Source organism: Vanacampus margaritifer, chromosome 6 (assembly GCF_051991255.1).
Source record: "Vanacampus margaritifer isolate UIUO_Vmar chromosome 6, RoL_Vmar_1.0, whole genome shotgun sequence".
Lineage (NCBI taxonomy): Eukaryota > Metazoa > Chordata > Actinopteri > Syngnathiformes > Syngnathidae > Vanacampus > Vanacampus margaritifer.
In genome coordinates, this window is record NC_135437.1 from 15,742,121 (window position 1) to 15,760,833 (window position 18,713).

General features: G+C 40.1%; 1 protein-coding gene across 1 annotated transcript in view; it reads left to right on the forward strand.

Annotated features, from left to right (window-relative positions):
* The first annotated feature begins 3,408 nt into the window (after nucleotides 1-3,408).
* The window catches only part of insc (INSC spindle orientation adaptor protein), a 37,257-nt gene continuing 21,952 nt past the window's right edge, over nucleotides 3,409-18,713 (forward strand). Inside the window, exons 1-2 of the mRNA XM_077568664.1 lie at nucleotides 3,409-3,501; nucleotides 17,907-17,998. Of these exons, the coding sequence (XP_077424790.1) occupies nucleotides 17,940-17,998 (59 nt within the window). The 5' untranslated portion in view covers nucleotides 3,409-3,501; nucleotides 17,907-17,939. The remainder of the gene's footprint in view (nucleotides 3,502-17,906; nucleotides 17,999-18,713) is intronic.

Here is an 18,713-nt window from a genome sequence, read left to right on the forward strand (position 1 = left end):
AAATACACTATTCACAAAAAGTTCAATTTCTCCCAATTCCAACACAGGTGAAAATCGTTATCCGTTATTTTCCGGAGCTGCCATTGGAATCAGCTGCGTTGGAATAGGGGGACAGGGAAAACAGTCTGGATAGTGTGCTCCGAGGACCAGGGCAGGGTTATTATAGTTTTGGAATTTTCATTTTAGTTTTTATTTCGTTTTGAGTTTTGTTATTTAAACTTAGTTTTAATTAGTTTTCAGGGTAGTTCTGTTTTTTTATTAAATTTAGTTTTTCAAAAAATGTTTAGATTTAGTTCCCACTGAGCAAGCCGACGTAGAAACAACGTCATTTCTACGTAATGGGCATACGTAGAAAAGACGTCACATTTGGGTACAGATTGCAATATCAGATTACGTAATTTCATCAATGTCAATTCAACATAGATTAGTGACATATATAAAACGTCTGTGCAAAGTTGAACAGGTCATGTGGACATCCTTTTGGCACTTTATATAGACCAAATTGTAGGTCTATATTCATCACTTAAAATGACTACAATAATGGTGTGAAATCATGCATGAAAATGCTCAATAAAGAAAAAAATATATAGCGTACTAATCAAGTTTGTTACAATTGGTTTATTGTTTTAAAGCCAAGTGTGCTTTTCTACGTGCCCATCGGATGGTTCGGTCCAAATGAATGGCACGGTGCCCTCCACTTCTTTGTCCTCCTCCTGCTCCCACATTACTTAAAATCACATTTGAAATCATCCCCAAAGGCTCATGTATTAAATTAATTACCAAAGACTAAAACGAAGGACATTTTCGCTATAATTATAGTTAGTTTTAGTTAGTTTTGTAAACATAAAATGTCGTAAACCATTTTGTCCTCGTCATGTAGGAGTCTCTCAAATTTCAGATAAAAATCAACAAATCAGTGTTTCTGGTAGTATGCCATTGCTTGCACTTAAATATGTGTGGCATAAACAGCCATAAAATCCAGCGGCATGGTTTTGGATGGAAAACGGCTCGGCGTCAACCGAGGCTGACAAATCGGGGGGTGTTGGCAACGGCGTTTGCGCACTGAGCGTCATAACGAGCCCATTCAATAAGGGTGAAATTGCAAAACAGGATATAGTTGATCCTATTTGGAAGCACGGATGAGCGGCGAGTGTGCGCCCGAGCGAGGGCAGGAAATTTGTCGCCACTGCTTCCGAAACCAGAGCGCGAGGATGTTATCTTGTAACGTGAGGAAAATATTTAATAACGCCCTTGTAGAGGCATGCTCACTAATTGAAATGATATGCGTGATTAATAGGTGGAGTGAAGCTATTGGCGTACATGAGATGGGGGTTCACTTCAAGCCCCTTTGTCCCCGTCTCAGCGTCCAGCTGGAGAAGAGCCACAACCACACTGGGATCCGCACGGAAACTTTTCCTGGACGACACACACACGGAGGGAAAATATGTACATGTGATCTCTACGTTTGGGTACTTTGTGGGGATGAGTGGGGGGCAGCTGGAAGGCAACTTGGTGGTCTTTCTTTCACTTTTGGCGCTTGTGTCCCAGTAGTGATGTAACAAGGCCGCAATGGCGCTGCTAATGGCACACAGATGCACTGCAAGGGGCCCCTCCACATGGAAATTAGAGGTTTTGTGAAGGAGAAATCAAACCAACCCCCCCGAACTTAGTCCAAAATTGAGGACGACCCCAGTCCCATTCCAAGAATCCAACACCACAAAAGCCCTTTTAAGCCCTTTCCAAACCAGAACGTTTTGGAAGAGGTGTGCTCCTCTACTGTTTCTGGAAATTCACTCATTGCCTCTCGCTTGAAAAGTGTCTCAAACCAAGTCGTAATTGACTTTATTGATTGACTTCTGTGTTAAAATACAAACATCAAGGACATCAATTGCAATAAAAGGCGAATAGGATGAAGGGTTGACAGGCAAAAAGGATTTTGGCATTAAAGGAAAGTCAACACAATTTTTTTTTCTTGACAACAATATGTTCTATGCAGCCCCACTAGTCTAAATACGGTATTCTGGCTAATATTGTGGAATATGAGTTAAGCAGCAAAATCCAGCAATTTTTATCAATATTTGAAGACGGCCATTTTGCCACTTGATGTCGAGTGAAAATGACATCACAGTTGCTCAGGTCTCAGGTAACAACCAATCACAGCTCAACTTCAGAAAACAGGTGAGTTGCAATTGCCTGAGCAACTGTGATGTCATCTTCAGTCGACGAGTGACAAAATGGCCGCCCCTTTGTTGGATAAAAATGGCGGGATTTTGTTTCATAATTCATATTCCACAAATGTAATTGTTATTCTAGTGAGGTCACATATAAAATATTATTGTAAATAAATGTTTAAGGTTGACTTCACCTTTAAATTTAAATATCCCGGGTTGCGGTTTGTTCCACTGTAGATCTTCATTTAAGGCGCCAGCCTTTACTTTACTTTTTCCTCTCTTGCGATAGTTGTTCCTCTGTAAATCTTTGATAGTTACATGTAGTTCGATAATGTGTACGCGTTGCTCTAAATTAGAATTTTGCCTCAAAATTGGAATATGCTAGTATATCCAGGACTGTAATTCTTCTGATAAAATTGAGCTTGTTGCCAATACGCTCCAGTTCCATCTAACAGGAAATGAGGTAAAACTTGAGTGGAAATGAGCTGTTTACGTTGGCTTTTATGCCAATATTTATAGACTCTACAGTAGGTGTGAGTATGTGGCCACGCAATTGTTCAGCCACTACGTAAGCTAATGCAAACCAGCTGACTGCCGTTTACACTTGAACTTTCCTTTGCCATTTTAAAATGACCCCCCACCCCCCACCCTGCTTTTTCCACACGGGTGTCACTTCCAAGCGTGAAAGCAGACACCGGTGGGACAAGTCAAGGCGGTACAGGTCCAGAAACAACAAAGGGTCTGACCCGACGTCCCCTCACCTTCCCCACAATCCCCCACCCGTCTGCATGCGGTTCTTCCCCAGGAAGGTAAACAAGCTTTTCGCCTGGTCCGAAATGGGATTTCATTCTGCTGCCGTAGCACTTTTTCTCCATCTTTTGCAGCCCCTCCCTAGCGTACTTCTCCTCCCCTTTGCCCACACATCTGGAAGCCAGCTCCTCATTTATTTATGTTTTTTCCCTTCTTTCTCCAGTCTTATTTTACAAAAAAAAAAGTTCTTTACCTTGTCGTGCAATTACATCTCAGTATGCAATTATGCTAGACTTTCTCCCACCCCTTCAATCTGCAGCAGTGGCGGTGCTCACATGGCAGTAGACGGAAATAGAATAGCTTCATGTCTGTTTGGACCGTGGCCCGGCACAAACTATGCTCCGCCGCTTGGCTGACAGTAGGATGTGGGCTTTCTCCAGCCAGGCCAGTCTGTGCAGCGCTTTACTCCGGCAGGGCTACATAACGTGGCTCCGGGACGGGAAGAACTGAAGAAGAAACTAGTGGTGTCGCTATGAATCCCGGCGGGAACACTTAACCTTTTTATACCACGGCTGCGGGGGTGAGTTCAACGAAAAGTTCACTCTTGAGTATGTGACTTTTGCAGATTGTAAACATAATACGGATGTTAGCACGTGTTGTATATCTGTCTGGAAATGAGGAAATATAAGACTTTTTAAAACTTTTGAAAACAATTTTGATTCAATTTTACGCTCAAATCAAAGGTAATGTTTCATTAATGTTAAAACTACTACTTTCCTTTTAATAATAACTTGTTTTTACACTTGAATGACCAAGTATGTTATTTTTTTTTCTACCTAAAACAATGCCTGAAAATTGCATTTGAATTTTTCCAAAGAAATTCTAGCAGTATTTAATTCAAAAATAAAATAAAATTAAATTAAAAAAAAATCATGGCACACTGTATACCAAACAAAATGTCACAAAAATTATGCACCATATTCTGAAATAATAATGATCTTGCGTCACTTAACTGACGAAAGTACTGACTGTAAAATATGTCATTGTGTATTTGAACACAAATCTGATCAACTTACTTGGTTAAAATAAAAGGATATATTGAATGGTTAAAAACAAGTGCAAATCATTTGCAGTCTGTATGCAAAGGGGTGGGTTAGGGCTACCTCCAATAACGTCACAAAAAGACACTAGATTTGTGGCTAGTCTCTTTTTTTTAAACTAGTTGCTAGAGTATGGAGGACCAAAACTGCCAAATTTCAAAATAAATAAATGACTAAATAAATAAATAAATAAATGAATAAAAGTGAAAATAAAAACAGATATTAAAAAAATATAATTCGAAAATTAAATAAAAAAAAATAATTCATATGGAAATAAAAACAGCAAAATATATACATAAATAATTACATTTGTATTTAATTTTTGAATTAGATTTTTTATATTAGTTTTTATTTTCACTTTTAGTCATTTATTGAGTCAATTTATTTATTTAGTCATTCATTCATTTTTAATTTTGGTAGGTTTGGTCCATACTGCCAGGTCGAAACGTTATTCAAATGAGGGGGCCTTTGATTGGTCGAGTGAGCGGCTCTGCGAACAAGGAAGTCTCGCCTGCTTGCATTGGAGAACTCTAGCAATGGATGACTATCTTGTCCACTGTCACCTCGACTCGTTGTTTAGCAACTCAAGTCGCAAGTTGTGGTGATAGTGGACAAGATCGTCGTCCATTGCTGGAACTCTCTCTCACTCGACCAATGAAAGGCAGTTTGCAACGGCGGAGTCCAACCCAAGACTAGAGGGGTTGGAAAAGTTACTAAATAGACCAACAAAATCCTTAAGTTGACAACACTGAGTAGGCCTGGCTTCTTCACAGCACCCTAGCGACATCCCCGGTTGTCATGATAACAAAAGCAGTACTCAGCATTTGCTTGAGAGAGGACTTTCAAAGTTATAACAATTATTTTAAATGGCGCTGCGAATATCTGCAGCATCTGCACAACTGTCAGTGCATTCTAATTACCGCACTACTGGTCACTATCGTTGCTTGATGACTGCCTGCATTGTTTGCACAGTTGTCATTGGTCGCTAATGGTACCCTTAAATTAATTTAAGACTCTGTACTTAGGTTTCACGTCTTTGTTTGTCATAGTTGCTTGTTGCTGCAATACTAGTGAAGCGCAAACTACTGGAGAAAAAAGTGCACTTTTCTCCCTTAAATTCTGAACTGTACATTAGTGCTTATAAAGCTAACCACTGGAAAAACTACAAGTTCAAGACAGATTCTAAAGGGTGGCAATTTTCAATTTGTCAGGCCCCTTCATGACATCACCCTGTCTGAAGTTACTGTAAGTGTACATGATTGCCGTTTTCTTCTATCACGGCTAACACCAAAATGATAGCTCAGCACACAAGACACATTTCCAACCTCTAATAAGGCTGCTGAAGAACACAGAATGAGAGGGTGTGGCACCTTCGGCGAATTAGGCTCAACTCACCACACACTCGTCCATCCGCTGTGTTATCACCGTCAGCCAATCACAGAGCAGATTGCTCAATGGCACTTGAAGTTTGGTGGCGTGTGTGAATGAAATGTGTAATGTTGATGTTCCTGCTCAAAGGGAGGACCGCTCTTATATGCACTGAGGAGTTTTGCATACAATTCTTAAAAATTTTTCATGTGTCATAATTTTTGTATTTATAGACTTAGTTTTTGTTGTAATGTTGTTTTGTGAATATGTAGAAGTAGAATCCTCTTCTAATTTCTCTTCTAAATCGTTTTCCTGCCTTTGACTTGTTGGCTTATTTTTGTTTTTTTATTTGAATGTGTTAAATTTCTAACATATTTTCTCAAAACTTGTTGGAACATGGGTCATCAAAGAACATCTTTACAATTTGATTCGGTATTAGACAAAAATTTTGGGGAGAGATGTGAAAATATCATGCATGTTAAGTTGAACAAGTCAGATTCCAATTGGGCTCATTTGCATTTGAACTCCGGGTCAACTTAGATAAATAGGAACAAACCATCCTGGGGCGTTGGGTCTGGGAGTCTGGCTGCTGTCTTTAAACGTTACCTTTGATCTCGACACAGGCAGACAGACGAACCACCATCAGTGTACAAACAGACTCTTAGATGATCTATTACTGTGATCACAGGAAGTATGGTTCAACTGAAGTACTATTGATGTCCCCCACTGGAATAACATGAGAATAATACGGTATCTAAGGCTGGATTTACACTGCGTTGCTCAACTGGAACAATTTTTTATTTTTATTATTTTTTTGCGTCCAACTGGGACAACTGTCAGAAGCATCATGATGGTGTAAAGAGGGAAAAACACATGGAATACGATCTCTTCAGATTGGAATAGGGCCTCTTCTAAATCTGCATAGTACATAATAAAAAAATAAACTGGCAACTGTATAGGCATTCATTCAGAATTATGCACTTGGACCTGCAGTTGTAAATCTAGGCTAAATGTTGACAGTCTGTAACCATGACATGACTTAATCCGGCAGCACAAAATATGGATGTACATGCACTTGCCGCATACGTCACGAAGCTTTACCGTGGGCGACGTCGGCGGTGGACTCAGCGCTGGACTCAATTAGGAGAGTGCAGGTATAAATTTTTGCGTAGGTGGCTCCAATATGGCAGCCGGCACGGCACTCCAAGGCCGCCAAGCGAATCAATATCAGAGCGCTTGAATTAGAACGGCAGCTCCGAGCTTTCCCCGATCGTGACCTGCTTTTTCTTTCTGCTTTTTTAGCCCTGCAGCTTAACCCCACTTCCTTTCTTCTGCCCATCTATTAATTGGACTGAAATCTACTGAGGTTGCGCTTGTCGCTCGATAGAAGCCAACAGACTCCTCCCGACTACTTTCTTTTTTGAGGGAGATGAATCATAATGGATAAATGTCAAATTGAATATACATACCTCCTGTTTTAGGCAGACTAACTTTTAGAACAACTCCAAACTATTTTGTTTTTTAAACAAAACTATATTTTATGTAATATTTAACTGCATTATCACTGCTTCATTTTGATTAAATATTATTCAACTGCATTCAATATTTAGTATTATGTAGTTTTATTGAAATTTTGTATTATTTAATTATCTACTATTATTTACTTTTAACCTTTAACATGATCTCATTTTCTATACTATAATTTGGTTGAATATTATTTAATTGCATTTACCTTCATTAAATTGCATTTTATATTTTTACACATGTACTTCAAAATGATGACATTTTGAATATAATTAACCGTATTTAGTATTTGTTATTGTTTTATTTAATATGGGCTTTCATTTAATATAAGAGTATTTTTATATTATGCAATTTTAGCCCATATTATTTACTTTTATTTAATCTTATTTCTCTTATTTTGAAATTGTATTTACTGTTGTTTTATTTTATTATTATTTTACTCTAATATGTTTAAATTTGTTTTATTAGTATTATTATTTATTAGTCAATTTCATCTAATGTTATTTATTTATTATCATCTCATAATTCTAATAATAAAAATAACACCTTCACACATGATTTAGGACGGGTTTTGTTTTTATTAATTAATACTGTTTTTTTCCCCCACTTAAATTATTTATTTATTTTTTACATCTTGTATTGTTTTTTTTCTCGAATGAATCATGACAGCAGAGCATTTTGTCGACATTATAAGCCACTTAACATCCACGTGTTACCAAAAAAGCGCTTGTGACTTTTTTCAAGTAGCATGCATGTCAACAGACTCCTGTGCATTCTTTGTATTATTTACTCCTGTTGACCCCCATGTGGTTCCCATTTGGCTGGCACATTTGCTGGAGATGCTGCTGGGAAACGCCCCAAATGAAACCTCCTTGAAGTGGTGCGTGCTGCAGGGCTTAGATCTGGCTCGGTGGATCCTCCCTCCCATGCTTCCCTGTTTTAGCCGTCTCGCCTAAACACTCCCACATAGGAACCGGCCCACCTATCTCACCCCCGCCGCCTAATGTCAAACAGCTGTTGATTTGCCTCGTGAGCATTAAGTGGTGATGATGACACCACAATCGGGCCGAATATGTGAGCATCCCTTGCGATCAATGTCAGCAAAGGCCTGATTTTCAGATGTACCTGAAATATTATCCTGAGCCCTTATCCTGTGGTGTGGGCTCTGTTGAAAAAAAAAATCAATTTACCTCCCTGATGTGTTCGGGTAAGCGGTATGTGCCTAAAATCTGCAAAAAGGCCAGATTATTCTACGTCTCGAAAAGATTGACCTGTAATTTGGGGTGTTTTAAGGAGTTTTCTTCCCCGACCTGCTCGGAAAACATTTGGGGCCAACAATCGTGACTATCAAACCAGGTACACACATAATCAGCCTGAGTTTGTGCATGCAATGGCCCAATTGTCCGTCGTCTCTAAAATATTATCTTAAGTGATTAACCTGTTAAGTAGAGTGTGATAAGAGTGATTTTTGTTCTTTCTGGTCTTCTCTCCCAGGATGGTCAAGTCGACTTCGACTAATCGATGATGTTTGAATTTGTTCTTAATCATCAACTGGCGTTGAGCACCTCCGAATACAAGCCCGACAGTCACATACTCTCCCCGCAGGCCCCACCCACGATTCTTTCATCCAATCGCATTCAGATACTTGCTCAAACAATTACATTGAGAAACATTCAATCCCTCCAATTTTCTGCAGGGTTTCTAGTCACTACATACTATATATACTGCTAGTGTACAATAAAACATTATAGGAGAGAATGTTTTGCAACAATGTATTGTCTGAAGCATTTTCCCTCCCTTGCGATCAAAGTCAGCAAAAAAAAAAAAAGAAGATTATCAGGAACGATTAATCTGATTGGCTGATTGAAAAAGTTATTCAATATCTTTGAACTCCAGATGCCCTGTGGCACCTTGCTGCTTCTCACATGTCAGTCTCGGTACTGAGAGAAGTATATGAGATAAAACATGACTTTTTTTGTTTTCCTGGTGAAGAGTGGTGTCTCTCACATTTTAACAAATGTTATGTGCGCACCCGGCGTTCACTCACAGTACATCCATGAATCTGCGTGGCGTGGGTGTTGATAGATGCTCAGCATGCCTATAAATTGCACGTATGGAACGGCGCTTGTAGTCGCTGGGTCCTCCTGACATGTAACACTGGTGCCGATGCCATTTGTGAGACTCTCCATCTTGCTTGAAGTATCTGTGCGACATAAATGCGAGTGAGGTCATTCGCAGCTTGATTGGGGGACAAGAAGGACGGTGAGGATGATGGAAAGTGTTACAAAAGCCTGTTGGATACTTTTGTACCATTTTGGCCATCTCAGACAAAAGCTCAGGATGGTAGATAAAAGATGTCGGCGACCAAAAATGGGCTGAAACCATGTGCAGTCTGTACCTTGGTTTTAAAAGTTAGAACCATACTTTCCATTTTTTCTTCAATTGTTTTAGATTCATGGTAGAGAAGATTTTTTCATACACATTTTACTGTCGTTTTGACTTTGACAAACTAAGTACTAAGTTAGTGACAGTAAGTTTCAACTTAATTACAAATTTTAGTTATGTTGCCACCAATTCTGTTGTAAACCGAGGACCCCCTGTACTACAAAAAAGCATACAGTATCTCTAGCCATGAAGTCCACTCACACGCATGATCTTTGCCAAAGAGAACAAACCGCAGTCCATCTGGGAAAGTCGAATCATGAAATTAGAATATTGCCAAGGAGATTTTGAGTAAAATGCAGCTACCCACTGCAATCATTTAGATCTGGGTGGAAGATTGTGGCTTTTTCAGAACAATAAAGATGATAAAGCAGCACTCAAAGCACACAAAAATGCTTGAAAAGGGAAAATGTTCAATGTGTGCTTTTATCATATAGGACTGCTGAACAGGCTTTACTTTTACTCCACGTCCAACTTGGAGGCTGTAGACAGGTTTCTCCTGAGTTTATGACTTAAAAACCTCTGGCAAGGTTTTAAAGACGACCATGGAGCAGCATTAATATTGTTTTTACATGACATATTTTATTGCCGTAGCCTCTCACTGTGAGCACTGGAACTGCCAGTATTTTCCCAGCGCAGAAACAAAGATGAAAAAAATGTGCAGAAAAAACAAAACAAACCAAAAGTGGCTTTTCAGACAAACATATTAAAAGGAAATACAAATTCTCACAATCCAGCAGCTTTACTCTTCTGCATCTGCACCAAAACTTATAATACCGATAATACGTAAAAAGTAGGGATGCACGATAATATTGGTGGCCAATAATTATCGGCAATTATCGACCAATTTGACATCATACAGATAAACCAGATCATAAAGAAATCCGTCGGTAGTAATAGACTTACCCCGTTGGTCCATATGTTGTGGTTGTGGCTCAAGTTGTGCCCAACTCCTCAACCCCTCCCCTCTCCTATGGTAGTTTTGCATATTTGCAACGTCATAATGCAGTCGCCAGTGTGGGCTTTCTTTACTGTGTCTCCCAAAAATGTTACCCTCGCAGGTTTTTGTTGCATTTTTAATTTTAATAATGATAATTTAGCCCCTACAAATTCTGCTACTCACATAACAAGGACCTTTTTTTTTTTTTGTTTACAAATTTTACTTCAAAAGTCCAGAGTGCCACTTCTGACCCCTGCATGGGGCCATCTAGTGGATGAATATTGACATGAGCCAGAGTGGTGGTGACAAGATGGCTGTCAACATGCTGTTTTGTTGAGCTGGAAATCAATCCAAACAAAACCATCTTCTCAGCAAACCATCAAATGGTAAAATTGTCTTTTTTTTGTTAATCTATTTCATATCATGTTGCAGAATGCCTAGGAGTATGTTTTATATATATATGATAAATTAGCAACTCTGAGCTAGTTCAAAAAACAAGGGTTAAAATTGAAAAAACATATATTTTGGTGTTCAGTGAACTTATAGCAGTCATTTAATGTATAATTCATAATTTTCCAAAGAAGAAAAGGGTTCTTGGGTTCTCCAGGGTTAAAAAAGCCCCTATCCTTAAAAGTCCAAAGAAAATGGGTTGGACTGTCAGTGGCTGGCAGTGAGTTAACAAAGGCGTTGTACAGTACAAATTTGACCCCGATCACAGCTATCTTTGGAAGATAAATTGTGACTGGAAGAGAGACCAAAAGAACAAGGTGTGACCATCTTGGATCCAAACATCCAAAAAATCAATAGGAATCAAGGAAGCAGAGTAGAAGACAATATCTATGGGATGCTTGACTTCAGCTTCTGCCATCGCCGCATGCCAGACGTGGTTGTAAATCAACATAACTCGTAGTTGAACGCTGACGAGAAACAACTAAAGCGACAACAAAGCCTTCATTGTCCCAAAGAAATGAAGGAGGCTGGAAGGTATTTTGGTTGGCCCATGTCAAGTGTTAAATTGCTGTTTTTGCAAGTGTAACCACAAAGTTCTGGTTCTACTAAACAAGAGCGATGATGTCTCAATCTTCAACAAATAGCTTTCTAATGCTACATTTAACTCATATTTACAAGAATGCTCTGACTTTGGAGTCGTCATCAAGGCCTAAATCCTGGCAGTAAAAAAAAAAAAGCGCATGAAACTGCTGAACAGAAACTTTGAGAGGTGTTTCTAATGCGCTGCTGCTGTTTTTAGATTGTTGGTTGCTCAGCAAAAACTGAGGTCATCTTTTTGGTTTTGACAAACCTCCAGTCCTTTCAACCCCAAATGCATCACAGATATGTTTATATCTCCTCTAAACCTCAGTGTTGAGGTTTCTCAACAGATGTTTCATAGGAGAAACACTGAGTCTACTTTTAGTGCAATGCCACGTTGAACTTGTTTCCACCAAGTTGGGGAGGGTAAATCACGGTTTTGGTTCACATTTGGTACAATAGTGAGCAAAATTGATTTTTGGGGGGTAAATGGGATTTAATGCCATTTAAAATGAAACCTAGAAAATAGCCAACAGTAACCAGTAAAAAGTCTAATAAATTAAGGATTCTCATGAAAGTGGCATATGGATTTGCTTTTCTGGTGCCCTTCACAATAGAAACACAAAACTGAAGCAGACTTATGTGAGTGTTTTTTTTTGGGGGGGGGGGGGGGGGGTCTGCTTCTGGTGTGGGAGTTGCGTTAAAAATACATTTTTTACGATAAAACTGTGAGTGTAAACACGTTTGCAGCCTGCTGTGTGTAAAGTGCCGCGGGTCGATGACAAGGGCTGTTAGCAACATGTGCGACCGCTTGCTATGGCTGATTACAACTGCTGCATTTAGGCGGCCGGGCCATGTGCCTGTGTCCAATTTCGTCCGGATGACTCTCCCCTAATAAGTGTGTACTACCACCACCCTGCAAGCCTCATTCATTATTAAGCAGCTCCCGATGGCTCACTGGCAGTCGCTTCTCCGGTGTCATGTACCCATAGTGATCCCCTTCCCTGCCCCTGATCTACAGTAGTTCCTAGAAGTCTCTCAGTCCTACTGAAGAGTCTCAGCTGCCTCATTTGTTCTTTCCTTCTGAATTAGTCTGAATATTTATTCACGGAGCAGCAAAAATGCATTTGGATATTTCACTGGTCATTTCTCAGGACATATAGGTATGGTACCGCTCTGTTTTTATTAGGATGATGGCATTTTAAGCAGTGAAAAGACCATAGCAGATGTGCGCGCTAATGCTAGGTACCATCGTTAACATTAAGTACACACTTTGATGCTAAACTGAGTATTATCCTCTATATAAAAGCTGAATTTCTGGTATTTCCTCAGGCAGCGCTATCGACAAGTGGTTAACACATCAGAGTTTTCAAGTTCAGAAATCGAATCTCTGCTACGAACTTCCAAAATATGTACATTAGATTCATTGAAGTCAAACTTGTTTTTACAAAACAGCAGCACTCTTGAAGCAGTTGAAGATCAATTAAAGCTTGGAGTCTTACAGAAAACGAGTTCCCTGATTTGACATTATGCAGAGATGGCACTTTCAACAACGAACACCTACAGTGTTACAGTAAACTGGCTGATGGGTTCACTCCTCAATGTTGTTCAGTACACACCCATGTTCATTATCCCTACCCATCGGGAAATACTTAAATTCACCATTGAGCCAGTTTGAACTCTGTTGGGCGCTCGGTTGCTAACCCAAACAGCAAAATTTACTTATAATCCTACAGATAACTCAACTCAACTCTCTAATGTTGCTGACATCAAATGCTTATAATCCTTTGCAACGACTTATTAGTTCCATCCAGTCAGCCACAAATTTTATATCATGTAGTGATCGTATCTTCACCGATGATTAGGGCCTCGTTTGTCTCCGCAATGTTGTGTGCGTCCATGTTTATGTTCGCCATTTATGGTTTTGCTACTTGCTGCATGGCCGCATTTCCATTATTGTCAGTTTTTTCCTCCACATTGTCATTACAATGATGCCAGGGGAAAGAATGCAGTGAGACGAGAATAGAATGGTGAGGCCTTACAAGGCCATGTGTTTGGTTGTGTCTGCAGCTTGTACGTGAAAAGGTTCCCGTCTTAGAGACCAATAAAAGCGTATTAGACAGAAACAAAACAAGACCAAAAACAGACCGTGACGTGCTGAAAATAGCTTCTGTACAATCTCATTCTGTACAATCTCAATCTCAGAACTCTGCTTTTGTCGTCTATTTAGAGGGATGGAGTGTTTTCCACGGTAAAAAAAAAATCACTTTTCCAGTTCAGCCGCTTTTTTCTGAATAAAGCGCTTATAATGGTATGCTGGGTCTATATGGCTTTTTTTTCAACTGACATAACTTCCTTGATTTAGTTTTTTCCTTCGCTCTCTTCTTTTGGAATAGTGTCGCAAAAAAAAAGAGAAAAGAAGCCAAAATAAAAGCGAAATGCACAATTTAAATCTTTGAACTAAGCTCATGTAACTGCGGTCCATGCAGATAATAACGGTAGAGAAAGCACTAACTTTTACATCTTTCTCTGTCTTAGATACTTTTATAAATGTGAATTGAATAAATGCTAACATGCTAGCTGCAATGCTAACCACAATGCTGTAAAGGTTATGAAATACTATGATAAAGAAATCACACCTCAAGGTTCACATATTCAAAACTATAAGAAAATGGTCTTCCCACAGGAGAATTATTTTTTTTGTTACTTGCGCTGTTCTGTCTTGTTTTGCCCGTAATTGACCTCCCACGTTCCATACTGTCACCCCCTCGTCGTAGTAAAATAACACGGAAAAGGGCATCACCCGTGCTTACTTGTCAGCATCCTCCTGGTTTTGAGACTCCCCCGTCAAGCCGGCGTAAGACGTGTCAGCTGCTCACTGCTGTTTTCCCATCATTAGGTTGCAGGAGGCTGCGGGCGTGTTGTTAATAGCAAGATTTATGTCGCCGCGTGGCTCAAAGTGAAATGACGGCTTCCCCTCCAAACTTGGTGATTAGCGGAGAATCCGGGTATATACGAGGGGTGTTAGAAGACAATATAACATTATATTGCATGTATTTACTGCTCTTCGGTGGACTTTTCCAGCCCTCTTTCAATGTTGGAGCCATTTATACACAACACAGACCATGTCCAAATACCAGCTTTTGCAGGCGGTGTAAAAGGGGTTCATGAGATAGGGCGCTACATGTCATTGTAATCAGTGGAATGCAGAGTATTTAGAGCCACTGGAGATAAAAGACCTAGTGGACTGTCAACAGTACATGCAAGAGAGTTTAACACAAACCAAAAATGTTGTAAGCACTACTACAGTAAGCAAAGGATAACCCGGTGTGACAGAATGTTAATATTAAAGATGCTCTCCACCCTGTTATTCTTTCGGGGCCCGGGCGGATGCTTCATTTGAGCCAACGCTGTGATTTGTTTTTTAATCTTCATGTCAGTGGTTTGTCACAGAGTCTGCGAAGAGTCGTTCAAGCTCACCACAAAGCAACATCAGAGCAACTGAGCATTTATTTTTACACAGTGACTGCTTGATGGTGACTAAGCGGGACAATGAGCTCACTCCGCAGCGTAAATGCTAGTTTTTGCGCTTTTTTCCTCCCAGCCGACTTGGTTGTATTATTGTAAACAAATGGGTGAAGGACTGAAGCAGAACTCCATCTAATATAATAATAGCTCCCTTTTGTTGGCTTGTAACAATAGCAAGATAAAACACAGTAGGTAATGACGTCTGAGTTTTCTGGAATACAACAGATTACTCAAATTTGAGTAACTCTGTTATTGGTATTCACTTACTGTGGCAGTACTGCGGCCAACTCAAGACTGACATTGTTACACACCGTTACCGTAGCCTACCTTTTTGTTCTGTACATTTCATGTTATATTTGTCTACGTTACATTTAATAAACAACCTTTCAGTGTTACTTTTCTTATGTTCATATGTCAAGTTTTATTTGTACACATTACCTTTCATCTGTTTCACATCCAGCTTTGCAGGTTTGTTGCTTATGTTTTTTGTCTGCTAGAGTTTGAAGATTTCCTTGCGCACATTTCTTTCCGTATGTTAACCTGTTTGTATGTAACGTTTCCTTTTTTGCATGTTCGCGTTTTGTATGCTACTCCTCGTTATCTTTTGTCAAAATCTATAGAGACGTTTTTGTGTAACCTTACAAACCAAGGTTTCACAAACTTTTTCAGACCCAAGAAGTTAGAAATGTCTCTCCTCCCACTGCTCCCAAACTTACTGAAATACATTATTTACTGCCATTATATTGACATATACTGTACTAAAACTAATGATAAATAACACAGAGGCAAGAAACTGTGTGTCGCCTTGGTGATCATTAAAATCGCTGAAACAATTTTTACCCTGGCATGCCCAAAAAAAAGCTACCCCATTTTGAGTCCCACTCCTCAGTTTGAGAAAGTGTAACTTCCTTGATGGAGGTCATAACAGAACACAACCCAGCTTTTACTGTATAGGTCATTCTTAAAAATGACATGCAAGTGTGGCAGTGATTCTGGAATGTGATTTTCTTCATACACATGCAATGAGAGCTTGTTGTTTTAGCCAAAACAGAGGTGTCCTTTGTTTGGTCCACCTTACCGCAGCCCACCGGCGGGGGGAAACCCGTAGGCAAGGGCGGCTTGCGTTTCATCGCCAGACATGAAAAGAAATGTCCACCCTTTTATGGAAATTAGCCAAAATGCTGTCAAAGCTCTCTAATCTCTGAAAGAATATCCAGACTCGTGTAACTTTTGCGGCTTCTGTGACACGCTGGGATGTTCAACATGCCACCAGCTCTGCTGTGCCATGCTTAATTTAAAACAAATACTAAGGGCTCTGTTATTTTTAGACGGTGCAAGTGCGATGGCATAAAACCCAGTGTATCTTGATTTTTGTCCCGGGGAAAGTCTAGTTTCCGGAAGACCAAGGGCGTTTTCTTTTACACATCCCCAGGCGCCTCACAATTTGGTGACTGAACCAGACTTTAGACCAGCTCAGAACAGGTTTAAGCTGTGGCACAGGTGGTGTAACGGCAATTTGGGAGAATTTGATGGAGGTGCCGGCAGACACGGCAGATTCTGTGGTGTGCTGAGATGTGTGGTGGATGTCATCGTATTTCATTCAGAAATATGAGAACAGGTGTCCGTTTCTGCATGTGGTCATCCTCACGAGAGTTGGTAATAGAATCTGCAGCTCCATGTTTCTCTGTGGCTGTGTTCCGTGGTAGGGCCCTTTGTATCTTGGGATCCATGTGGCTGCTAAAGGATTGTGGCAGTGCATCTTCCTAAGAAACATAAAAAGGTCCCACAAAATACCTTTATGGACTCTGGTGCATATTCCAATTTTGAGCCAAAATTCAAATTTAGAGCAACGCGTACACATTATCGAACTACATGTAACTATCAAAGATTTACAGAGCAACAACTATCGCAAGAGAGGAGAAAGTAAAGTAAATGCTGACGCCTTAAATGAAGATCTTCATTGGAACAAACCGCAACCGTGGAGTCAACCTTAAACATTTCTTTACAATAATATGTTATATGTGACCTCACTAGAATAAAAATTACATTTGTGGAATATGAGTTATGAAACAAAATCCCGCCATTTTTATCCATCAAAGGGGGCGGCCATTTTGTCACTAGCCGACTGAAGATGACATCACAGTTGCTCAGGCAATTGCAACTCACCTGTTTTCTGAAGTTGAGCTGTGATTGGTTGTTACCTGAGACCTGAGCAACTGTGATGTCATTTTCACTCGACACCAAGTGGCAAAATGGCCGTCTTCAAATATTGATAAAAATTGCTGGATTTTGCTGCTTAACTCATTTTCCACAATATTAGCCAGAATACCGTATTTAGACTAGTGGGGCTGCATAGAACATATTGTTGTCAAGAAAAAAAATTTGGGTTGACTTTCATTTAATGCCAAAATTCTTTTTTGAGTACTGCCTGTCAACCTTGAGGACAGAAAAGAACTGCTACAAACAGTTTCCACAAAGTCTGACGTATACAACATGTGTTGATGTGCGTGAGTGAGACACATTGTCACTTGTTGCTAACTATCGGTTGCAAATTAAACTCTACAGTAAACACAAAATGAGTAGCCTTCTTGCAGGATATCATTAACTAAAAAGGATTAGAGATCGACTCTCCGGAAGGCGGTGGCAGTGAGGGGGGGTTGAGCAGAGTGCCTCCGTGGCATCTCCCGCTTGAAAATGGACTAATCCAAACGGGATTCATCAATAAAAATGGGTGGAATAAAGTTGCGGCACTTAAGGCTCAAAGTAGCAATGAAAGAGAGAGAGAGAGAGAGAGAGAGAGAGAGAGAGAGCGGCCCTGGCTGGCAGCCAGCCAATAAATTAGAAGATAAGAAATATGATTCCACTGGCGCACTACAGCAGCCTTGCAGCGACTCCTAACAGAGAATTTCATTCATAATTGAATTAGTTGCAGCCAAAGAAAGGCAAGACAAGAATGGGACACTTGGTGGCGGATCAATACGGAGACGTTCAAGTGGATGAGCCAGTCGTTCCTGTTCCTCGCAAGACTAATTAAATGTTCCCTTCGTGTTCCAGGTGATAATCTGAAGCGGAAAAGTGGACGAAAGGATGGCGACGCCGCAGTGCAGCTCCAGGCAGAGCAGCTCGCTATCGTCTTCTCCCAGCAGGCAAGTAGAAAGGTGAACAGGGAGGCCTCACGGACACAATGGGGCTTGGCAGTGGATCTTTACTGTGAAAAATCCAGTGGCTGGAGCAGTCACAAGAGCAGCTGATGCAATATGAAGCTCCATTTCCACCGTACAGTAAAGATCGGTTCCAAAAATGGAAATGAATACATAAAGCTCCAGCATGAATTAAGCCTCATAACCACACAATGGTCCCACCAGGGCTTGGCTGCAGACCTTTCACTGTAAAAAATAAAATAAAAATCCAGTAGCCATATCTGTCATAGAGTTGCTGATCCAATAGGAAGCCCTGTTTCTACCAAACAGTAAAGATTAGGTCCTAAAGACGACACACCATGACACTATATATATACTATGTATATACTATACGCAATACAATTACAACATCGCATTCACAGGGCTCTGTCATAAACCGTAATCCACCATAAACCGATGACACCCAGTATGTTTCTTCAAAAGGCTTTAACAGCGTGTTCTGACAAACACTAGACGGTCATCACAAACAAACACCATTTTGACAATAACAGTAATAGCCGCCGTAGTCTAAAATAACATCAACCCAGAAGTACACAGCACACTTTGGCCCCCTTAACCCCTGATAATGTAGCAGAGATGAGCTGCGTGTGGTTGTACGTCATAGCGAGAGGATGAATGGTAATAATTTTGTCTAGAGCAGCTTGAGTTTGACAAATTGTGA